At 40.2% G+C, this 25,249-nt stretch overlaps 1 protein-coding gene across 1 annotated transcript in view; it reads left to right on the forward strand.

Annotated features, from left to right (window-relative positions):
* The window catches only part of pkib (protein kinase (cAMP-dependent, catalytic) inhibitor beta), a 29,019-nt gene extending 7,022 nt beyond the window's left edge, over window positions 1–21,997 (forward strand). The window contains exons 2-3 of the mRNA XM_069176727.1: window positions 17,905–18,056; window positions 20,122–21,997. Coding sequence (XP_069032828.1) covers window positions 17,915–18,056; window positions 20,122–20,204 — 225 coding nt within the window. The 5' untranslated portion in view covers window positions 17,905–17,914 and the 3' untranslated portion in view covers window positions 20,205–21,997. The remainder of the gene's footprint in view (window positions 1–17,904; window positions 18,057–20,121) is intronic.
* Window positions 21,998–25,249: the final 3,252 nt, after the last annotated feature.

Consider the following 25,249-nt stretch of genomic DNA (forward strand, 5'->3'; position numbering starts at 1 on the left):
TCTCTGCAGCAAGATGAATAACATCCAACATGTCGCCTGCGTCTTTCATTTTTACCACTAGGTGCTGAATTCAATTCCCATTGATTGCAGGGCCTCGCCACTTTAAGGATGGAAACAGTAATTTGCCGGGCTAAATGCTAGTCATTCATTATTCCTCTGTATTGACCAGTGACCTATAAGTGTGGCGTCCAAGCAGCTGCTTCTGTAAAGCCCATTGCCCTTTACTGTGACCTATGACTGGCTGCCATTTGGCTACTTTTATCTTCCTGCCATTAAAACATACCACTCCCCACTCTTTCCCCACCTGGCCGTGGAGGACGAATGGTTTGAGACAGTGGACATGTTTCGCAGAGATGTAGAGGACGGAGGATGACAATAGGAACAAAGGGGACCTTTTTCCTCCTAGAAGTTGTGTTAAACTGATCTGACCTAAACCTCTGCGTGCCCATTTTCCCAGCAGCCCTGCCTGATGAGAGGCAGGACGGTTGCAGCATAACTCAATAGACTTCCCTCAGCATGCCGCTGGCCGACTTTATGGGAAAGGACTGTGGTTCGTCAATGTCATCTCTGCTGCAGCCAGCCTCTCCATACTGATTATATGGGAAAGGAGCAAAAGGTGAGATGGGATGGTTCCTCTGTGGAGACAAAGGCTTTATTGTAATTCCTGAGGCATCCATCTCATCCACAGATCAGTGACCTTTTCAGTGTATCAGACCGTACAATAGAATCAGCTGCGTCGTTTTCCCCTGTAATTACCGCGTGGAATTCCCTCTGCCCTAGAAACAGGCATGCCATCTCCAAACAGTTTGTCAGGCATCAACTGTCTGATGGGCTCATTCTGCTGATTGGCAAATGGAGAGGCTGTAAGAGGGTGAGAGGTGCTGTTGCTGTTTCAATTGGATCTCAATGGGTGCCAACAAGCAAGCTTTTTTTTTTTTTTATTGAAGATGCCTCTTCACAGGTGCACCTGACAGGTTTGCATCTATAAATTGCAGTAAAGTGGAAAAATATTTGAAAATATAAGTATCACCAGGTAGAAATCAAGATAAACCCGTCCTCAAAGTTAAATTGACTGTAGATCTGTCAAGAACCTCAAAGATGACGGGCTTTGTTGACTTCAGCTCTGCTGCTAATATACAGGAGCAAATTTTTAAACTAAAACTGCTGTTAATGACACATCAGGTCACTGTGTGTAAAGTTGAAAGTATTGCAGAAAATAATCAGGGTTTAATAATCATAGTTTACTTCACTTCTTGTCTTATTTGCCTTGCTTTTACCAGCAGCCGCTAGTAATGCATTACCACCACCAGAAGGTGGTGGTAATGCACCTAAAAGCTGTTTTCCAAATGCCATTTAACAACGAAAGGATAAGAAGAACATGTACCATGCTCCAGTAAAATGTTTGCTACACTACAAGATTAGATGCTATGGAACCAAGCAGGAGAAACATTTAAAGATGACTAACCTCAAAAAGTTCTGTGTGGAACTCTAAATAGATAAATGAATAGATACACATAGGTGCAGTGCAAACTACCAGGTAAAGCTAGCATTTAATAAGATTATCACTGCTATGCACAATCATTTGTGAGCAAAGCAGCGAGCAGACAGTCCATCCACAGATCAACAGTCAATGACTCGATCTGAGACCAGGGAAAGTTAGTTGGACGGTAGATGTGCAGAGCAAACAACGACCCTCATCGCAAAGATGATCGCTAAAGACTTCTGCTTCTCCTGAGCTTCGTTTGTTGACATTAGTTGAGCCAGAGTTTAAGTTGTGATTAACTCTCGTTCTGTGTTTGTGTGATCATGGGAAGGGGGGAAACTTCAGAAAATGAGTGTTTGAGTGTTTGACTGGTCCATCCACAACTTTGCTGTTTTGGTTCCCTCTTACGTGACTCATAGTGTCATTTGTAGTAGGCAGATGCTTTCAGAGAAATAGCCATAAAAGGCCACCATACAGTACTTCCTGAGCATCAAACAGCAGCTAGCTGATGAACATAGTGGAGTATTTAGGAGCTTAAGAGCCAGATATTCCCAGCAGGAGTTGGTCGAGACCAAAAACAGAGCTTAAAGAGAATAAATATTGGACTTAAATTCATCAGGTGGCTAAAAACAAGACTCCAAATAAATGAGTGTTGCTTCTTAACAGCCACAGTTGCCAAAAGAATCTGATATTGCAGGTTTAAAGCTGCGCTTATCCATATTTTTATATAAACAATGAATGAAGGGATATTGTGTCGTGTCTGATGGTGTGTTTGAGAGAATTATCACCTAATTTTAGTTCTTTTCAGCTCTATGGAGCTTTTCAGATTTCTTTCAGCCTGCAAAGCAGCTTTCATCGCCTCATTTTAAGCAGCAGCTGCTTCCTCACATAATCAGACTGAAACCACTGATAAACATACAGTATGTTTCAGGCCCAGCATCAAACAGCAGACTGACACACACTGTGACTAGCTGGTGAACATGAGCTCTCATTAGCCTCGTTTCCAGCTGCAGCAGGAGCTCTGATAAACCCACTGTACACTACATGTTCAGCACTAAATGGCTGACAGAGTCAATATCTAGATTCTAAATGGGTACACATTTAACTCGGACCCAAACAGAGCAAAAACAAATATGTCCAACTAGTTTGTTTTAAGGAGGTGGACAGAAAACACAACTGGGCGGGGTTTGGATACAAGTAGGCAACTCCTTGTGAACATGTTCACCATAATAAGGTGAGATGTGTCCACAAATCATTTACTGTTGCCCTGTAGGTGTAGTAGTCATTATTGTGGTTTTGGATGGTTGATTAGTTGTATTTTTTATTTTTATTTTCTAGAACTCTCCCTCTTTCCATATGATTTGCTGCTTTTGTTTGTCTTATGAGCGAAAATGTTTAGCTGTGATGTGATGGTTGGACAAATCAAGGAATCTGATATCATCTTGAGCAGTAGGAAATCGTGACGTACACTTTTGTACATCTCAATTAAATCATCCGATTGATTGACTAAGAAAATAATTGGCATGTTAGTTCACATCAAAATTTCAGCTAGTTGCAGTCCTAGCCACCATAAATTCAGAGACAAGATGAGGTTCTAATGCGTCACCTCTTTCTGTGGAGGGAGAAGTGACCCTACATGACATCTCAGGTTTCTTCTTCCTTTCAAAGAAGCCAGTCAAGGTGAAATATAATCAGGATGAAAACCTCTCTGTGGAGATATTTCAGGGCACCGTACCAGCCCCAGACAAACACTTGGGGTCGGGATAGATGCTTAGATAGCTTTGAAACTCTTCTTGCCCCCCACACCTTTCTGATGTCAGATTCGCCTCTTCCTATAATTTTCAAAGCCAACAATGCGACACACTTCATGCTGCGACTGGCCAGCTGCACCAGGGATAATATTTCTCTCTCTTTTCCATCGTAGCACAACTGTTTGACTTCCTGGAGAGACTGTTGTGCACAACTACGCTTGTATTTAAACAATATCAGTGTATATTATTTCTCAGCAAATCTGTCACTGACCACTGACTGACCACAGTTCAGCCCTACGTCCTGTAAGGTCTTGGAAAACCTTGTGATTTTACAAGAGAAGCTGAGGGAGATGTTTGGGAAATATCTTCTGATAAACTCAGACCTGGATTAGTGTTTCAGGGACAGGTGGAAGAATTTAAATCACATGATTTCTAACTGGTGGGAGATGAAGTCGTCTTTTGTTTTCTCTTTAATCACAAACACAGACCCAACATAAGAGCTCGACGCGTCTACCGATGCAGGGTGGCGGCTGCGTGTGTACGTTAGCTCTATTAATTTGAGTGTGTGTGTGTCAGCCGATGCCCCATTTGCCAGGGTTGTTGTCAGTGAGTGCCAGAGGCCTGTTGGTGGTGGCCAGCGTGCCGGAGCAGCACGTGCAGCTGCAGCCGCCTCGCTGTCGACACGCTGGTCTACTTCGGAGCGAGCGCCCGAGGTGGAGGACGGCCTTGGTTACACTCTCCGACACAACGGGCTTTATGGTGAAATACTGACGTGACACTAGCACATGCTGGTGTCACATATACATCAGACATGCCGGACACATACAGTGGATTTATTCTCTTGGCCTTCGTGCTGCTACGAGGGTGATCGATAGTCTCTGCAAGCTGAAAGTAGTTTTAGATTGAAAACGTGCTGAAACAAACGTCAACATTATTATTTTTTCCAAGTCATTTATCAAGAAAAAAATGTGTTTGCAGTTTCACTATGGTTAAGATTTGTCTGTTTCATATCAAAGTAAAGTCTTTGTGTCACCTTGGACTCTGATGTCAGTGTTGGGATTATCAACATGTATAGTTATTCACCTCACAGGTACTGCTGCTGACAGACAGGGTTTATGCTAAAATCAGGAAATTCAATCTGCGCTCACGGATTATTAAAATACTCATGTGCACCATTTATTAATCCATTCCCTTTGTTTGTTTATCTGTTTGCATCGATTTATATATGACCTGTGGGGGCCTGTGTAATATTTGGATCAAAAAGCTTGTGGATTTTACAGCTCTTATTTAAATATGGCAGATAAACATGCAGGTGAATTTAAGCATCAATTGAATTCAGCCAGATATTCAAAGGACTTTGTTTCAATTATACAGTGCACAAAAACATGTACATATTTTATATCCCTCTAGTTTCAGTCACTTTGAGCTTCTCTTTTTACAGTTTAATGGCTGTCTCATCCCATTACTTCATTATCCTTTTTGAAATTAAAGTTAGGGTGTAAATTATTTGTAGTTGACATCAAAAAAATTACTAAACAGAGGCAGAGATATCCCTGCTTTCAGGTCGAGCTCCAGTGATGCTAAACCCTTCATGTCCCACAATACAACTCAATGTACTGCCTTCTAGACTACTAGTAGTGACGCAGGCGTCCCATTCAAAAGGTGTAGTTTCCAAGGTCAAGCCCAGATAACCCTGATGTCATCACAAGGGTTATTGTATCAGATTTAATAAAGACATTACAGCAGGCTTAGTAGAAGTCCCATTGACAAGTGAACCAAGTTTGATACATAAAATCGGTGGGATTGACCTGAGAAGGACTGGGATCTAACTAAACAGGAATAAATGGGAACCAGAGGCTACCAGTCTAATTAGACTCAGGGCGGAGATCAATGGCAACTGTGGTGTTGCGTGTGCAGCCGCACGCAGATAGAAATAGGACGATCTGTAGGGTGTGACCTCTCTACTGGAGCGAAGCGGGAGGTGGATCTGTATGGTCTGGATTAGCGGACAATCTGAGCTGAATCAGAAAAGGACGTGTAAAAGTCGTACTTCTCCCCAAACATTCTGTTCTTCGTTCGACATGTTTTGTTCTTCAGATCTTTGCCAGCGCGGCCTGCCAGCCATTCTTTACTGCTTTCTGTCAAGTGTGCAAATTGCTGTAAATAGCTGTGTGTGCCCTTGTTGTGATTGACCCTTATGAAAAGCTGCTCAATCTGTTTCATATTTGGCAACATGGAGGCCACTTTGTGGACCTCATTTTGTATAATGGCTTGTTGTTATTGTACATTAAGCGCAGTTAATTACAGATGGTGGTTTGCTTTTCGGAGCTATGGGAAGGACTATGATGTGAGGATCTCTTTGTATGTGGGAACCAGTAAACAGTATTGCTGAATGATATCAGTGAGTGTCTATAACTCCCTGTTGTGGATGGTTTATGAAACTTAATTGAGATATAAATTGATATGTAATGTCTTCATTACTGTATCTGTAGGATTAAAAAACACGAGATCGAAACTTTGCTAAACTTCACCTGTAAAACTTTCCAATCTGGCACAGCACATGCAGTTAATATATATGTAAAGATAACACAACAGATGTATCAACAAAATGAACAATTATTGAAACAAGTCTTCCATTTCAAACCCGGTATCACAACAAGGTCTGTAATTCACCGGTCAGTCCACGAGAGGATACCGTATCATGTTTTGCGTCGCCCAGGTGTGAAAACAAAGGGGCCTTAGGTTTATTCACGAAATACTATGTGGCTAGTTTGAGGAAAAGATCATGGTTTGGATTAAATGTGACACCAAAACTACTTGGATAGGGTTGTGAAAAGATCATTGTTTGGGTTAAGAGGATTAATTTGACACAAGTAAGGCATGTCATGTAACATATTTCACTAATGCTACGTAAGTGCAATTAGTTATGTTACATTTCGTAACGTAAAAAAACATAGTTACGTAATGTTCAAGAAATCCATGTTGACTGTGGCTTTCTCAATACAACTGTTGATGGCACAGTTTATACGCAGTTAACTAGCTAGACATTTTATGTCATATTATTATGTAATATTGTGATAAATAAGACTTTATAAACTAAAGCTACATGCTTGAGACAAAAGGTTTTCATCCTTCCTGGTCAATAATCCACTGAGACGACATGGACATTGTTCTTATGTTGCAGATTAAGACATGTAACTCTGGTATATTATATCTTTAATACTACTGTAAATATATACAGTACAAATGCCAGCAAAGTGCTGATGTTTTTGACATAATCGTGAGTGGGTGAGTACTATAGAAAAACATACTTGGAAGAATAAAACACATTCACACATGCCTGTTTAGTGAATCGTTTTTCCTAATTCCACTTGGCTTTAGAAGTCACATTAGGTTTAATCCGGTTAGCTGGCCACAGTCATGTTTGCAGCTAAAGTTTGAGTAAACACAGTATTTAATCCATTCCTTAAAATCTGTTGTTGTTTTTTTGCTTTGGGAAAGGTTAAAAACAGAGAAGCAAACCTGCAAACTCTGTCTCTCTCAGTACTCTCTTTAACCACTAACAGAATCATCTGGCTTATTCTGCACATGCCCACACTTGTAGCACAAGACCTTGACAATACCTCTCTCAAAAGACTCGCCCCTTTAGCAAATTATCTACAAAGTAAAAGGAGTGTGCTGATGCATTTCTTTTTTTTTGTCTGGCTTCAGAAACTTGAAAGCAGGCAGCCATAGTGAGAAGAAGAAGGGCTGCGCGGATCAGCGGAAAAGACAGGAAGATGTGCCCGGGATGTTTGCGAGATGTGAAGGGAGGCTGTGATCACGCTGTCTCATTAGATCAGTCTCACCTCCCTCTCTCCGTCTCTTCACTTCTGCTGCTCAGAAAGGAAAAAAAACACAGCTTTTTTTTTTGAAAACCCACTGCTGATATCAGTCGTGCTTCACCTCCAGCTTTTGTGCATATGCATGACCTTCTGTGCACCTGCTAATGGGAATGTGAGCAGCGAAGCTGATTTTACTCCTTCACCCCCTCCTCCCTCCCCCCCCCTCCCGTTGCTATATTTCGCAAATAACTTGATAGCTTTGCACTGCATATATCGCACTCCATCGTACTGTCGATGCATTTGTCATCCATGTTTTGTAGTTGATTAATTTTAATAGTGATCAGAAGAATTTCAAAAAAATTATATTCCTATTTACCAGTTTTTTACCATGTTTCAGAATTATTTTCATTGCTTAACACATGTTAATATTATACACAATAACAAAACACATCTCCAAAAAAACAACAACAATATAATTGCAGTACAAAGATAGTCTGCTTCGTCCTTGCCTCCCCTCCTCCACTATATAGCTGCCTTTATAACAATGGTGCAGTTTCCATGGCAGCTAGCGCATGTTAAGCTTTAGGATAACAGTGAAAAAGTGGGGAGAAGGACGGGGAATAATCACACGGTATGAGGGACTAAAAATAGCCAAGGACTTAATCCCATGCATTATTTATTCATCTAAAACTTCTCCTGTCTGCACCGGCTGTGTAAACATCGTTTTGTCTGCAGTTTTCTGACCTAAACCCCCACCGTCTTACTGACTAATACCACGACAGTTGGAGAGGAGAGGAAGGCAGAGACAGTTGGCAACACAAAAGCGAGACTCTATGGATGGATGTGCAGGGGTCGGATTTGCTGTGGTGAGGCTCTGGAGTCATCTGCTACTATTCCTCTTTCCCTATCAACTGCTGTGTCAAGGAAAAACATCCACACTGACAACTGTCTGATACGTAATGAAACATCTTCCTCAATGATACCACAAATGACCAGAAAATATTATCATGATTTAATTGAATTGCTGCCAGCTCATGTGTTACATCCGCCTTTATGCTATGTTTAGATGATAAAGGAGCTGTAGTCTGTGCTGTGGCTGTGGCTGTCACATTGCGAGTGTTGGACTGATGAGATGCAGAATAGAGGTCAGCCTCTGGCAGCAGGCAGGGCCAGGCTGCTCGGCTCCGACAACCGATTCCTATCATTGTCTCTTGTTTGGAGATAAGAACGCATTGACAGATATGGCTTCTTAAAGGCAAGTAGCAGCACAGATATTATTAAACTGAAGCGGCTGATAGTTTATAGTGTATGCACTTTATACCGAAGGATTACAACCAAGTCTACTCAAGCACTTAAAGGTTCAGTGTGTGGGATTTAGGAGGATTTGTTGGCAGAAATGAAATGCAATATTCATAATTTTGTTTTCATCAGTCTATAATCACCTGAAATTAAGAATCGATGTGTTTTTGTTACCCGAGAATTAGGCCTTCACATCTACATGTGGAGCGGGTCCTCTTCCACGGAGCACACCGTGTTGCACCATCATATTTATACGGTAGCCCAGAAGGGACAAACTAAACACTAGCTCGGGTCTCTTGCAAGTTTGTAAGGGGAGTTAAGATCACTGCTGGAGGTCTTCTGCACTGATTCTTTAAGTACAAACTTACAATTTCAGATTTTTGTATACAGAAGATATTAAATGCTTATAAGATTTGATGACTTATTATGAATTGAAATGATGTTAACAGGCTATTCAAATGTAGTTGTCAAGAATAGTCCATAGAAACTATTCCAAGGGAAAATATTTCATGGCCCCAGCTTCTCAAATGCTAGGATTCGCTCCTTTATGTCATAACTTCTATAATTTAATAATTTGTACTAACCACCCCTTCATCCCCCAGCAAAAAAAAGAAGATATTAGTTGTAGTCTTTTACGTATACTTTAGAATAACGTTGACCAACTGTAGCATTCAGATTTTATATTAATCCTTGATTTATATAATAACATAACATGTAATAGTTCAATAGTCACAGGGAGGTTTTTTTCAGAACAGGGTACTTTTACTTTTGAGTACATTTTCGTGATTATGATCACATATCCTTACTTAAGACAAAGTTACATTGCGGGCCTTTTACTTTTAATAGAGTATTTTTACAGTGCTGCCTTTAGCAAACAAAGACGGTCATTGTTGAATAATCGGTCAAGTATTGTCACGTTTAATCAATTAGTTGTTTGGTATTTAAAATGTGGACCCCTGTTTCCTAAAGATAAAGGTGCAGCCTAAAATGTCTTGTTTTGTCCCAACCAACCAACCAACCAACCAACCAACCATCTACAACAAAGATATTCCGTTTATTATCATGAACCAGAAACCCGGAAATATCCACTTTGAAGAAGCTGGAACCATTGTAACTTTGTCTGTACTTTTGGGTATTTTCCAAGAAGTGTCCTGCAAATAACTAATGTAATTAGGAGAGTGTTCTTGTGTAAGACTTAATGAGAATTAATTCCCAGTTTAACCAAGAGAGTATTTTAATCAGTGCACAGAAAAGTTAGAGTGATAAATCAGTCAGGAAGATTGCTGGGATAGTTGGGACAGTGTGTAAAAATGCAAATAAAAACAGAATGTAATGATTTGCATATCATGTAAAGTCATATCTAATTGAAAATTTACCAAAGACAACATATGTTGAAAGTTAGACATTTTTTTTTGTTTTACAATAAATATGTGCTTATTTAGAATTTGATGCCAGCAACACATTTGAAAAGAGTTTGACAGGGCATGTTTACCACTGTGTTGCATCACCTATTGTTTTATCAACACTTTTTAAACATTTGGGAACTGAGGAGAATAGTTGCTGGAGTTTTGAAAGTAAAATGTTGTCCCATTCTTGCTTTACACAGTGTCCCAACTGGTTCTTTACAGGAAATTTCTTTGGATAATATAGAGAAATCTTAGAAGGTAATTCCGCATCTGTAAATCAGAGTCTTACCAAACGCACTACCAAAGCTGAAACAAATAAATACTTGATCATCAATCTACATGCACACCTCACACACAGGTGTAAAAATGTGCTGGATTTGTGGTTTTCTTCAGTGTTTTCAACTCATGTTAAAACATTTTTAATCCAGCATTAATCTTCAGTACCTAAAATTATGCATTTCACTTCCATTTTTATTCCCTGTGGTATTCTGCGTTATAAAAATGTAGTTTATGATGCTTGAGAATCAGATATTGGAGTTTTCCTGACCTATTTAGAGAGCGGTTTTCCCAGCTGCTTTACTGCTAAACACAGCACTGTTCCAAAGTGTCTGCAATCTCTAATGGGCCTGACATTTTCAAACAGCTTCCTTCTTTATTTGTTGTACACCTAGAAGATCCAACTGGCACATGTTAAAAAATGACCCATATATTAGCATTTATTTTCGATATGGTTCCTCGTTACTGCATATTTTTCAGGTCTGAAACCAGTAAACTGAGTTCACGTATTTTGTGTTATTCGTTTTTCACAACTGCAGCACCAAAATGTTAAAGCCGCCCCAACTTACGTCCAACTTACATACATAAACAATACACCAAATGACAATGTGTATAGTGAAAGATGTCACTCATGATGACAATTTCCCTCAGCTTAATGGGGCATTTTAACATCTTTCAGCTCATTGTTTTGGTATTACAGCCATAAGAATATGCCTGTTTTGGTTCACGCTCACTGTTACACATCAGTGTCCTTTTCAGCAGCAGGCAGCTGTTTTCAGAGACCTGCTCAGCACCACAGTAGATGCTAATGTTCTTCCATTTATGCAGGTTTAACAAAATCAAGAACTGATTCACCGTAATTCAAGCAACCTGATATTATGCCAAAGTGTACAATACATGTCTCAGTCCAGTAGATGATACCATGACCGTGTGAAAAGTTAGGTGCCTTAGATTAAGATGCCAAAAACCATGTGGTTAGGTTTAAGAAAAACTCAAATCAATGGTTTAGGTTGAAATAAGTCATTCTGTGTAAGGCAAACTTCAACTGTATTTTGGTTTAGTCGCTCTATAACTGCTTGTGTTTAGGCAACAGTTAACATTTGAGAACTCAAATGGGGCTACTTTTGTTAACCCCTTAAACCCTGGACTATTTTTTGAAACGTCAACCTGAAAAAACGTCCCCATATTCAGGAAACAGCTCCACAACTGTGTGGCCAGAATGAACAACCTTAGGCTCTGTGGAGAAGAGACACTTGGACAAATTGAATATGTTTCCTTGCCAGGTCAGAGTGAGCTTTAAACAACTTCAGTGAAAAATGGCATTTTTACCTCCATCTTATCAAAACTGTAAATTAGAGAGCAAGTCACAGCCCTATTCCTGAAAGCAAAGCACTGAAAACAAGCATTTTTCTGACATCGGTATCAACGCCCAGGTTTTGTTTTTACTATTTGTTCAAGTATTGCAAAATCTTCGATATTTTACATATTGAGGCTTTTATGTAGTATAATATAGTGTAATTTGAGGGTAGGCGCTTGCTTAACTTCCAAACGACTTCTAAAAGTTTAAACTGAAATGCTGTAAGAGATATAACATACTGTATGCTGGCTGGATGCAAAAAGTCCAAGATATCGAGCTCTCAGCATCTCTTTCTGTTTGCCGCTCGTGTTTCTTTTCTCTTGCTGTCAGGGAAGCTGAAAGAATTCATTCAATGTCTGTGAAAATGTCTGCTGAGACACGATGTTTTTGTTCAGGGTCCTTAAACTTGCATTTCCATTCAGAATAGCAGGCACTCTCTTGAAAAAGCCAGCTAGGCTTCATGTGAAAGGATCCACTCTCGTCGACGTTGAGAGGTCTTCGTGACAAAGCGCCTGCGCTGCTTTGGTCACAATTAGCCTTCAAAGTTGTGTGTTTAGTGGTGTTTCAATTCAGAGATGCAACAGAAAAACAACACAGAAAAAAAACACTGGTGAAAGGGCCTTTTTTTCATTTGCACTTATCCAACTGATGTGATGTAAGAAGAGAATTCTCACTGCATATTTATTTACACAAGATAGAGGAAGTTTCAAGCACATACTGTATAATTTGTTTCAAAATTATAGAGTGTATTTAGAAATAGCCCAGGTAGCAATTTACAGCATTAATGAGCTCTTATTTAATTGCAGAGCTGTGACATGTTCAAAGATTTGCAGAAAAGTGAAAATCGTTTTTTTGTCCTCTTTTATTTAAACTGAGTGTCTATGGCAGCTTTCTGTAAAGCACACCAGAATTACGACAGTTCTCCAATCAAAAGACTTTGACCTGATTGCATAACATACCTGCGGCTTGTTCCTGTGTCTGACTGAGCAGGCACAGATGTCATAGCATCTAGGTCAATTTTCTTGACAAGATAATCCCATTTAAATAGTTGTTGGATTATCGTCTAAAATAAACCTGCTCACATGAGGGGTTACTGCCTGTTCAATGGTTAATCCAATGGCGTAATGAAAGTTACCAGATATTCTAGTTAGGGCTGGACTACCGGTGGTTTTCGAGGACTGTAACTGACACTGATACTTCAAGATTAACAGCATTGAAAAACATCTTCTTAACCTGTCAGATAAAACCCCCAAAACTGAAATATACTGTCACAGGGGGATTGTGACTGTGAGGGATTGTGGCCAGTAACTAGTATTAAATAAGGGTCAATATGGCACTGAGTTTACAGCGAGACAGTTTATCAGCCAGTCTTATTTTAATTATCCAGATTAACAGACAAATCCAAGCTTCTTGTTGATAATCACCTGCTCGACTTGACAGGCCTGACTGAAGCAGGAAGAGACCTTCTTGTTCCTCGGCTTCGATTAGACTCCGATTGTCGGAGGTTGAGCTGACCTGTGGCATCCGATCCAGGACAAAGAGCAGCTTTGATATATGGGGCCTGAGAGGGAAATTTGGAACAATACTCTGGATTCCCTGAACGCCCACAGTGCCTTAGTGGAGGGCCAAATTCAATTCTGCAGCCACAGAACACTTTCAATTCAACAGCCTGAAAGCAGAGTGGTCATAGAGGACACTGAGGCCACGTCTCTTTTGTTTTATGTGAAGTGAAGTGAAGCTCAGCGTGAGTTCAATCAGGAAGACTGCCTCAATGACTCATTCAGCCTCAGTTCTCTCTCACTCTCTCTCCCCGCTTCATCTATCACCTGACTCAGATCAAAGATCAAATTTTACCACGATGTTAATCAGCCCATCATTCCTGTTGAACTTTAAATCGGCTCTCGTCGCGTCTGCATCAGCTTTCCCGTCAGGGCGAACCGCTGTGACCTTCCTACACCTTGTTCACCTCCAATCCTCATACCCAGTGCCCAGGTCGAGCTCATCAGAACCCTTTTCTCATCACATCATTACCGGAAAACACAGAACTACCCAATTTGTATCGTCATTTGTCCTTGCGCTGTTCTTTTCTCTCTCTGCTTTCCCCTTAACCCAACTGGTTCTGCCAGAGGTTTTTTTCCTGTTCAAAGTGTTTGTTTTTTTTCCTTCCTGATGTAGAAGGTTTTTCTGTCTGTTAAAAGGGAGTTTTTCTTTCTTAATATAGAAGGATTTTCTTTCTGTTAAAAGGGAGTTTTTCCTTCCAGTTGGCGCTCATGTGAATCATTAAATTGTAGGGCTCCTCTCTATAATGTAAAAGGTTCTATGTCGGGACTGTGCAGTGTTAAGTGCCCTGTGATGACTTATTTTGTGTTTTGGTGCTATATGAGATTTTACTGAGTTCATCCCATCACCTCCACTATTATCACAGTCTAGGCCTTGGGAGATTTCCTGTAAGTATGATGACATCAGAATGGGTTCTATCCACCAAAGACTCACATCCTTTACATTTCTCCTGTCTTCTGTTGTTGCCATTGGCAATAAAATCGTTGCTCTTTGTTCACTCAAATGAATCTCTCTTGATTGAGGTTGGGTTGTCAAGCAACATAGGGACAGTTGACATTGTACAATTGACCCCTTTGACCCACACTTGAGTTGAATTTCCACCAAAATGAGGTGCTCATTTTAAGCAGGTTTCCCAAAAGTGGGCTGAAGAATTTAACACATCAAGACGAACACCAGGTGCCACTGAACCAATACACATAATCACGGAATTTAAAGGGACAATTTATGGTTATCAAAAACCAATGTGGCAAAGAAAAATATTTATATTTTGATCATGATTTTATCTGCTTTCAGGTACTCAGTTTAATTTAGTTGAATTTAATATTATTCTATTTTTATTGTAATGTGCATTTCAATTTTTTTTTTATATTTGATGATTTTTACTACCCCTATTTTATATTATGTAATTAATTGCTTTGCCCGGTACATGCTGCTGTAATGACAAAATTTACCCTTGCGGGATTAATAAAGTATCTCTATTTGTGTCTATCTATACTAATTCACACTTGGTTTTATCCACAAAAGTGATTTAGAGGCTTTATTCGTCCTCTGAAACCACGACTGGACAGCTTGTTTTGGACAGAAGTCTTGCTGATAGGACTCTTGCGTATTTACTGAGTGAAGTCTGTGATTGAAGGCTGAGAAAACCCGTCTTTGCTCAGAATTACAATCCGACTTCGAGCACCTTCACTTAGTTCTGATGTCATGTTTCTCTCTATCACAGTGTTGAATGTTGTACTGTTGAACAATGGCTGCAGGTCGATTTACGTGACCGAGCCTCTGATAGCGAGTCGATCAAATCCACGTCAGAGTCATCTGAACGCTGCTTCACTGGAAGGGTTCAACTCAAGGAAATCTGACCTTTTCAACAAAGGAGCGAACATAATCAATACCACTAATCTGATTCAGTTTGATTGCTGACCTGGAAATAGAACAGAATCTGAAATATTCCTTCTTCATTTTACATTGAAGAAGTGATGGTGTTTTTTTAAATATATTTCTAAATCCTCAAACTTTCCGGTTATTTCTAAGTCAACATTAAAATGACCGATTTTCTCTGTTCTCTCCTCCGCTGTGCTTTAGTTAGTCAGCTGTATTTCTTGACTCAATACATTTACATTTGACTGCTTTAAAGCCACCAAAATGATAAATATTTCAACAGTTTTGCTTCAGAGTTTTAGTTTCTGTAATGTGGGGAGGGTTTCGAAACACCATTTAGATCCTCATGTTTGGAAATGTACAATTCAAAACTCAAGCATAAATACATTATAATTGTTGATTTATTGTAATTGTCTTTTTGTCAACCTGATTAATTTAAATAGGTGAAAAAAATATAACCACCTGAGTATAACCCTGTGCAGTTCAACAGCACCACAATTTAGAGTCTTCAAAATGACTGTTAACATAAATCAACACTTCCCAATCAGATTAAACTACAACTGAACATTATGATCCTCATAAAGGGATGATTTATTGCTGGGCCGTTGTTGCTGTCGGTGTTCTTAATGTTATGACTGATTGGTGTACATACCCCCCCCCCCCCTAATACACACACCTATATCAGCATTTAAATCGGCCTTGGGCAGTCTATAGTAATGGTAACAGTGCAACAGCATTTTGACATCAATAAATCAGTGCCGCATGAATTATTAGTATGTTTATCCCGTGCTGTAGGGGGAGGGTGGACATAGGCGTTCTGCGAAATGTGGTTATGAATTAAAGAAACACTATTTGTACTGTTAAAAGTTATCAATCATTTACATCATCATGTAAGTAGCAAAGTTTGATTTGATAATTATATAGTGAGATTTAAAACTGACACACACTGAATGTCACCTTTAAACAAACAAAGGAACACAAGCTGCCATTTCATTGTGTTTACATTTCCCGGCCCACAGCACGCGGTCCTCACTGCTGTCACAGTCTGAGCTGTCAACGTGTGATTATGTGACAGTGTCTGTGGAAATATGTTTATTCTCAGGGAATTATTAAAAGCTCTAATGAACTGAATGGCTAACATACAACAGCGCTTTGAGGCTAACAGATGGTCAACCTGTGGCCCTTTTTCTGCAGATCTTGAGTGTGTGTGTGTGTGTGTGTGTGTGTGTGTGTGTGTGTGTGTGTGTGTGGGAGAGTTTGTAGCTGCGAGTTACACATGAACTTACATGTCATTCCTTTGTTGAAGGAGGGCGTTGGGAAATGGCTCCACAGACCGGTATGGTTATTTAAAGCCAGCCAACACAACAAAGGAAGACGACTGGGAAGAGAAAGTCAGATAGTGAGAGAGTGGATTCCAGTGTGTATGTTTACCTGCCAGTGGTTGCTTGTTTTTCTCTCTCTCTCTCTCTCTCTCTCTCTCTCTCTCTCTCTCTCTCTCTGTGTTGTTGCCATAGCAACAGCGGCTCACTGTATTTGTGTGTGTGTGTGTGTGTGTGTGTGTGTGTGTGTGTGTGTGTGTGCTTGTGTGTGTGTGTGTGTGTGTGTGTGTGTGTGTGTGAGTGTGTGTGTGTGTGTGTGTGTGTGTGTGTGTGTGTGTGAGTGTGTGTGAGTGTGTGAGTGGGACAAGGGATGTAATTCTGCCTGTCACCAGTGTAGCCCAGAGCTGACTCCCCAGCTGCTGGTTGCCATGAGACCAGACAGACACATCCTCTGCCTCAGTGATAAATATTTTCTCTTGATGCTCCAATCACACACAAGTAGGTACATTTTGCTTTCTGAGAAATGTCAAGATGAATATCCACTGTTGGGCTCTGTGCAACTCAAAATGTAACACGAATCGTCTTTCAGGAGATGTCAGTAAAAATTAAAAGGATAAACATCTTGGTGAGGAATGATAAACAACATCATTTAAAATGTACTTAAATTAGCACCTTTTAACACGTACATATCGTTTCATCCTTATAGTTAAAGGGCAAAATCAGACAGACTAATTTGATGGTACAGAAACAAAACACTGAACCTTAATTTATGTTAGACTTTCGTATATCAGGCTAAAATGCACATCAACCACTGCACTACTTCCATATGCTCTTCGCTAGAGAAATCTCACCAGCTACAGTAATCAGGCTTTTGGTCAAACCAAGCAAACCATCCAGTATAATGGTACTGGACAGCTAATGTTAAATCCTGAATAAATTATAATGAAGTATTTTCAGTGAAAACAGTAAGTTGATTTTGAACTTTTCTTGCATGTTTTTTTTACACCACAGAAGTGTTTTCAGTTGCACACTAACAGGACAAAAGAACAAAAACCTTGCTGGTGGCTTGTTAAGACTCTCAATCTGATGCAATTTGTGTCAATGTGCTGTGTTTTAAATATGAATATCCATTACTGCAGTTCTGTTGCTATTAGTCACTTAACTGTCCAAACTAGTTAGCAATAGTAAGCTAACTAACAAACCAAGTAAATAAACATATGTACATGAACCATAATGACTTAACTCTGAAAAACTAATGACACAAGGGAAATTTGACATATGCTCAAGATAAGCTTTGACTGCAAGCCAAAATTAAAAAATTCAAACCAAAAGATAATCAGTTGTATCATCTGTCTTTCATATTTTTGAATTGTAGTACTTTTGGGTTGGCTGGTTTTAATGTTGTTTTCAATATTAACCTATATGTTTCTTTTCTTTTTAGCCATCCAACTGTCCAAGAAACTCGTTAGTAAGAGCTAGATAACAAATAAATTAAGCAAACAAAGCATACTTTGTGGACAGACAATATCAATTCAACATATTTCATGGATCATAACAGTAATTTACAGTTATTTAATGATGTTTCCATTACAGGAGTCAATTCATAAAACACAGCAGTCTGTCCTGATAGATAACTAACTGAGGAATCAGAATCAAAGTGTACCCTTCCTTTCTTGTTGTACTGCACTATTTCAAGGGGAAGGCAAAACTCTAACATTATACTCCTTTTTGTCTCTCTTCATGTCTTTAAGGGGTCCTGAAATGACGGAGGTGGAGCCGGTGTTGGACTTTGCCACCTCAGGGCGCTCAGGGAGGAGAAATGCCCTGCCCGACATCCTGGGCTCTCCGGCAGGTGTGAACCCCGGCGACCTGCCTCTTAAGCTGGCTGAGCTGTCCCTCAAAGGTAAAGTAAATTGGATTTAATTTGTGTTACTGATAAAATAATGAGCACATGGAAAATTGTCGTTAACTTGTATATTGAACATGTGCTTTAAGACCATTTCGGGATGTTGGGAAATGATCACTTCCGATTCATATCCAACCAAGGCCTAACACCACTACTCAGGGTTGTTTGTGAACTTGGCTGTGATATTTTGTCCCTTGAGGCCTGGCTCTGGTTTATTTTTGGTTGGCAGATAAGGCAAGGATTTGGGGGTAAAGAGTTCGGGAGTAGTCTGAGAATCGGCTCCAGTTAGAAGCAGGTGGGTTAAATTTGGGCAAGGATTGCCACTTGAGAGATGACTATACAGTAAGTGGCCATTTTGATGCTAGAACCATCCGGAGCTATTCATCATGACTCTGCTGTTAGTGTGGCTGACAGGCGTACCAAATTTAGGCCACTCAGCGTTTTTGCCTGCATGGGTGGTAAAGAAATGAACATGCTGCTTACTCAGATATGGTGATGCAATTTATCTTATCCAAAAAAATATTAAATACAATTCTGTCTTTGTTTAAGAAGCCCTCACATCTTGACTTGTTTACTGACTAATTTAATTTCCTGCCTGCTGAGTTCAGATAATTTATAATGTTGGAATACATAAGTGTGTTTGCAAGGACTTAAAGTACGCATGTTTCTACTTATTTTCCCGAGATCCCACACGTTGTATATCCCACTATGGTGCCAGATGTGTGAGAAGTAATGCACTAATGCTGTGTTACCTGTGGTGCTTTTTAAACAACACCAGTGGCAATCAAAAAGTTCTGAGACTGCTCCTGTTACGTGTGAACCGGGTGAAGCACCATAATGCACACAGAGCAGGAGGAAGCTGTAATCTTTGAGAGAAAGTTTTCCAAGTTATGTTGCTTTAACAAAATCAGCACCTGTGTTACACACATTTTAATCAGCAGTGGTGAGTGAACTCCTGACACTAAAGTCAGGTCAGGAGTTCTTTCCCTGTGTTCCGAATCGCTGACGATTTCTTTTTACTTTTAGTACGAACTGCATCTACCCTTAAAAAGTACGTACTGTTGCATGTAGTATGTATACAATTGGGACATACTACTTCGTCACAAAAATGCGTCTTGAACTTCGACCCACTTTGTCATATCCGTTGCGACCCGTAGCGCGATGTTTGTAGGAAAAAGAAAAAGGATGTGATTCTTCTTCTTCTCCATCTTCCTTTTGTGGGCGGAGCATCAGCGCCAACAACTGTCTCGGCGGCTCAGTCAATGTGACATATCTTTTGCTGCGCAAAGGATTGTGGGTCAGAACAGCCAGCATGCTGGCGTGCATACTGCAGAATACAACCAGATGTAGTAGAACATCCTGGTACTTTTGGCATCCTACGTTTAACATAGTAAGTATCGGGATGTACTAAATCTTTTGTTGGCATACTAAATAGTTTGGTGATATGGATGTTGGAACGCAGTTTGACATTCGCAGGGTTGTGCACCGTGAATTTGTTCCTCAGGGTCAGACTGTCGATGTCGAGTTAATCTGTGTGATCTGAGGCGTCTGAGGGAAAACATTCAGTGCAAAAAAAAAAACTCGCTACGATGGCGACTGTTTTTTCCAACATGACAACCAAATCGCTGCTTCCCACCTCTGCTAAGCATCTGATTTGGCTCCCTCTAAGTTTGTTCCGTTCCCCAAATATTTGATGTAAATTTTGATGTTCGCTCTCTCGTCAAGTTGCAGGTTTATGGTGAAATCGCAAATGCCCACATACCAGAGGTCACAAAAACGTGTGTAACACAGGTGCTGATTTTGATCGAGGAACTTAACTTGGAATTCTTACTAACAGAGGTTGTAGGTTCGTTTTTCTCCGCACATATCACGGTGCTGCACTACGTTCATGCGTAACAGGAGCAGTCTCAGAACTGTGTGATCAGCCTTTGTATGAGCCATTAAATGACCTGAAAGTAAAAAATATCAGGTATGTCACCATCACAAGTATGGATCAACAGCAGCTCTGGAAAGTAATTCTTTGTTTTTTACCCTTGAAAATAATTTTTGTGTCTGTGTGCAGATGGCCCGGGAGGGGCACAATCCCCCACAGCGGAGGAGCCTCCAGCGCCGCCGGACAGCTCAGAGGGCAAAGAGGGATCATAGGGACTCCTTTATTTACTTCCCCGGTGACCTGCGGAGATAACCTGAGAAACGGGATGAGGAACGAGGCGGAGGGCGACCTGTGGGAGAATGAGTGATGATCTGTGGAGAGTCAGTCTGCGAAGCAACTGAGCCACAGACGGGAGAGTGATGGACCGACTCCCAGAGGACTGGAGCCTGGAGCTGAGGACTGTTTGGCACTCAGCACTATCTGAAAGGAGTCCGACGTCCCTTAGTTCAGAACCAGTGAGTGAGTGTGTGTGACTTACACACTCACTGCGGACACAACACTGAGAATCAAAGGGACCATGACGGACTATAAACTGTTTAAACTATTTTTGTATGATTTATTTAAAACTAAAGAAAACAGGAAGTTGTGAGTCAAACTGTAACGTACAATTTCCTTGCATTTACTGCTGGTTTCTGTTTTGTAGTGATGTGTGTTGTTTTACGTCGACATTAGTGAGAGTTCGACAGCAGCCTGTAGTGGCTCGAAGCTTTCTAACGCAGCGAAATGCAACCTGGTACGTGACTTAGAAAACCTGGGAACTCTTTGTGTTGTCTGGCTCACTTATGCTTTTACACAAAACGTGTATGAGCTACTGTATGTTTTCAAATCAGAGGCTGTTGTACAGTATATCTACACTGCAAATGTACAGTTTCTAGCCCTCATCACCAGACTGTTTCAATTCGACCAGGGATTCAATTTACTTATATTTTTAGGTGTCCATGTGGTGCAAGGTGATAACGTGGATTCCATCCAGTGTGAAGTCTGTATCTTGAGACATCCCTTTAGTGAATAGTGTCCCACTGCCAACAATGTACACACAGCTTCATTATAACACTGAGAACATTTCCTTTAGTTTTTTTTGCTTAAGGTTGCTTTTTAAAGTCTCCTCGTTTCCCAAACCTCTGAAAATGTGCCTAGTGGCAGTTTACAACCGAAAACGTGTGTTGTGTCTCTGTGACGTACTGTTACCTACTAATTTGGGGCTGCTGATATTTCCTCCGTTTTAATAGGAGTTATCACCTTTACTGCTTCGACTGTAGATGAAAGAAAAAAAACCACCCCATTTTACAGAAACACTGAGTTTTGCATCAACTTTAAGCTTTATTTTTTTTCTTTGCAATGACAGCAGCATATGCCTGCTGCCCGGGCACGGGAGCACGCATCGAGCAACGCCACCGCCGCCACAATGTGTTTCGAGTGGCAAAAAACGGCAGCACGCCCGCCTTCTGTCTCTCCGCACGGAGAAAAGTCTGCTCACACTCATCAACACATCGGCAGAGCTGTGAAAAGGACGCGGGACGAGACACAACCGCGAGAGTCAACACTTTGTCAGCCATCCACTCACTGCTGCTGTATATATAGTGTATTGTAGTATAACCCATGAGTGTCATACATGCTGTCTGTATGATTACCAGACTGTATCCAAATACTTTACCCACCAAGAAATGATGTTCTGTAATTGTCTCTATTTGAAGATGTGTTGCCGGTGACTGTGTCTTTATGTGGATGTATTTGCAATATATGCAACAAGGAAAGCCTGGTGTGCTGCTGCCCAGCCTCTGTTTTCGATGCTGTACTACTACTATTACAGATGAGAACATGTTCACGGTCGATGTGAAGCTGTATAATCCATACTTTTTTAGGGGTTGATGAATCAGAGGTGTATTTTGTAGTGTCCTGATCTCTTTAAGTGGTGCGTATATTTTACTTAGCTGGATCGAATCCTTTCTGTTGATTCTATCTGGTGGTGAAACCTGCCATATTAAACCAACAAGCTTTACATATACCACGGTGTGTTGAGTAGCTTCATTTCAAGGGCATCAGTCCTGCTTTTAGACCTTTATATGAAGCAATATGTTGGAAATACGGAAAATATTCAAATTATTACAATTCTGCACTCGTACGATACACTTGGTCCAGACTAAAAAATATGGCTTTAACAGCTAACAGCTATAAATTTGTATTGAAGATTGTTTTAGTTTTTCTCACTGGATAAATCCTATTGGACTTATTCAGTGCTTTGATTTGGACCTATTGCCAGCAAACTAATGTCGTTCCCATTAACCTCATCTGTTCTTTGTTTTTAGTAACAAAAGTCCCATTGTGCTCTTCATGTGTTAACATATATTCAGCACAAAAAACAAAACAGAAGGTAAAAAACACTCAAAGATTCTAACCCTGTAGTTGAAAAAATACGCTGAGTGATGTTCGCTGCTTTCCCGAATCAAAACAAAGATGGCTGACTCCTTTTCAAATCCAGCTACCATTGTCACTGTTAATGTTAATTTTCTTTGATAGACACCAGTCTGAATGCATACTAACACACGAGGGGCACAAACTGGTGGCCAATTAGAAAATGTTAAGATGCTAATTGACAAGCACAGTAAATGGTACCTTCTAAATATGTAAAATCTACCTTGAGAAGTCCAATAAATATAATGTCACTGAGTCAGTGTCGGTTGGAAGAAACCAAGATTGAAAATGCAAAGAAATCTGAGGGTGTGGAGTTAGAAAGAAGTGTCCCCAACGACTATACCCTGCTGATCGTGTCTGCTTGAGGCTCCAAGCTACATTAGATGCTACTAACACAGCACACCCACTCTCAGACTGCACTGTCACTGATCTTGTTGGTAATGTAGGCAGGTTTTGATAAGTAAGAAATGTGTGAAATAAAAATATCTCTGGTTGGGCTTCACTGATTTTTACCTCATATAGTGATGATGTTGTTTTGTTTTTTTAAAAGATTAAAATCAACCATATATTACTCCAGGTAGAGGCCTAATGTGGAAGGACTAGTTTTTCCAATATGTAACCATGTAAAAATCTCTTGACACGGGATATAAATGGAGGACCTTATTGACCTATTGTTTCACACACAATCACATCCAAGTAGGTCATATGCTTCACCTTTCTTTAATGTATTTTATTCTCGGACATTTCCTGGCTTAACTTTAGAAGACTATAATAGAAATGTACCTGGAAATAGGGAAGGAGGAGTAGAGGAATGGCATGAAACAGTTTTCTATACTGCACTGCACTAAAAGTGTAGAAGTATTAGACCCAAATTCACTGTGAAGACATGAGTCTGGACACGCTCCATCAGGGATTGTTTCCAATTGCTGCATTTAAATAGGCGGAGACCTCAACTTAAGTTTCAAACTAGTAGAGCAGCCTTTAACTAATTAGCATTGACCACCATGTACCATATGTTGTGCGAATAAACTCTACTTCACAACATCTTCACGACATCACACTCACTGGTTGCTGATTGGTCCGCCCCTCAGAGTGGCTGAGAGAACCGTAATGTGAGCAGGGTTTTCAGACTATAATCACAGCCAAGACTGAAGCTGTGAGCAATAGTCAGGCGGAGACGGGCGAGGGATGTTGGGAAATGTCAATTTAAAATCCAATGGACAGATTGCCATGGAATTTTCAGTGCACATCTACACTACCCAGAAGAAAAATGTGTACCATGTAAGTTTATGAAGTTTCATCCTTAAGGCCTCAAATGCAGGGGCATTTTTTTTCATGCCTAATTTGTACGTAAATATATTTTTTCAAACGGTTGTTTTTGTCATGAGTACTTTCACACAGAGCGTCAATATTGCACAGTGAAAAAAAAAAAACGTTTTTCTGGAAGGAGGTTGATTTTTCGGAGTCTTCGCACCACAAATAGACATCAACCGATCACATTGTGTATTTCAGGTGACAGGTGTGGAGAATTGTCAATCCGATGCTGCACTTGAAGCACACATGCAGAGGGATGTGAAGTCCACCCCCCACTACTTTAATGGAGCAGACAGCGCACAGCTTCGTCTGTGGGGGTTGATTCTCCTGCATCTGAACCCAAAATATTCCTAAACAAAAGTCCTTCTTTCTCAGATCTACTGCCTGCCTGCTGTCTGCATCATGACTGACTGTCACGTTAAAGGATCTTTGTTTCACTGTAAAGGAAAAAAGAGCGCATGTTTACAACATCTTTTCCTCCTTCACTTATATACCTTAATACCAGCTATGCTGATTATAAAAACATATTTTTGCCACGTTTAATCCATCTTTTTTTTAATTTTTTTTTTAAAAGAATGAGCAGGCTTGAATCTATTTGAACTCTATTTTGGAAAACGGTCATATATTTACATTGTTGCAGGTATGGATCATTTACGATCGTTTTGAAATATATACAAGTAGTATATATTATAGTATTATAGTATATATTATGCTATAATATATATTATAATATTATATTATAGTAAGCAGTATTTTGCTTTTTGGTGTCGTTTATTTGTCGTGCCCCCGGTGTGTAAAGACCTTTCTGCCAAAATTGTCAACATCCGTCATGCAACAGCACCCTTGGTGGTCGGGAAGTTTAGGCAGCAATAAGGAACTGCAGCTGCAACGCCGGTTTACACCCAACTGAAAACCTTCGCTGCTTTCATGAGTTTATTCATTGTCTCAAGAAGATGAACCCTCTTGATGTTACTGACCCTTATCCCTACACATATTGCAGTATGTCGTTCATTACATTGAACAGTTCCACAATTTGGGTTCTGAAAAATATTGCAACCTCTTGTGGACAATTTTTTGGATCATCTGCAAATAAGAAAGCAAAATAACATTTCCCTTCCTCTTTGCAACAATGTAGAGGTAGTTCATATTTCATACATAACACAGCAACATGCTGCATATAGTCCTGCTGCTGAAAGTACCTCTTGACCATACGAAAATGGCAAACCCAGACCGCCCAATACAACTGCGAAGAATTTCATGATGTGGCTCAAGTAGCTATAATTTTGGTAGCCATAGTTCCTGGGACATGTAGGAGATATATTAAGCTTTTGGCAAATGAAATATCAAAAACAAATTACGCTTGTTCTTCTACTACACAGCAAAATAGAGCTGTGTCTATTTGATTGCAGCCATGATCTCTGAAGACACTTGAAATGGGACCAGTCATTTTCTGCATCTCTTGAAGAGTAGAGGAAGAGCGTACAGTTCGGGGCTCTTGAAGGTTGCACAAGGCAAAGACATGCACTTGTTC

This window comes from Embiotoca jacksoni, unplaced genomic scaffold, assembly GCF_022577435.1.
Source record: "Embiotoca jacksoni isolate LCO1_2020_lvr unplaced genomic scaffold, fEmbJac1.0.p SCAF_7, whole genome shotgun sequence".
NCBI lineage: Eukaryota > Metazoa > Chordata > Actinopteri > Embiotocidae > Embiotoca > Embiotoca jacksoni.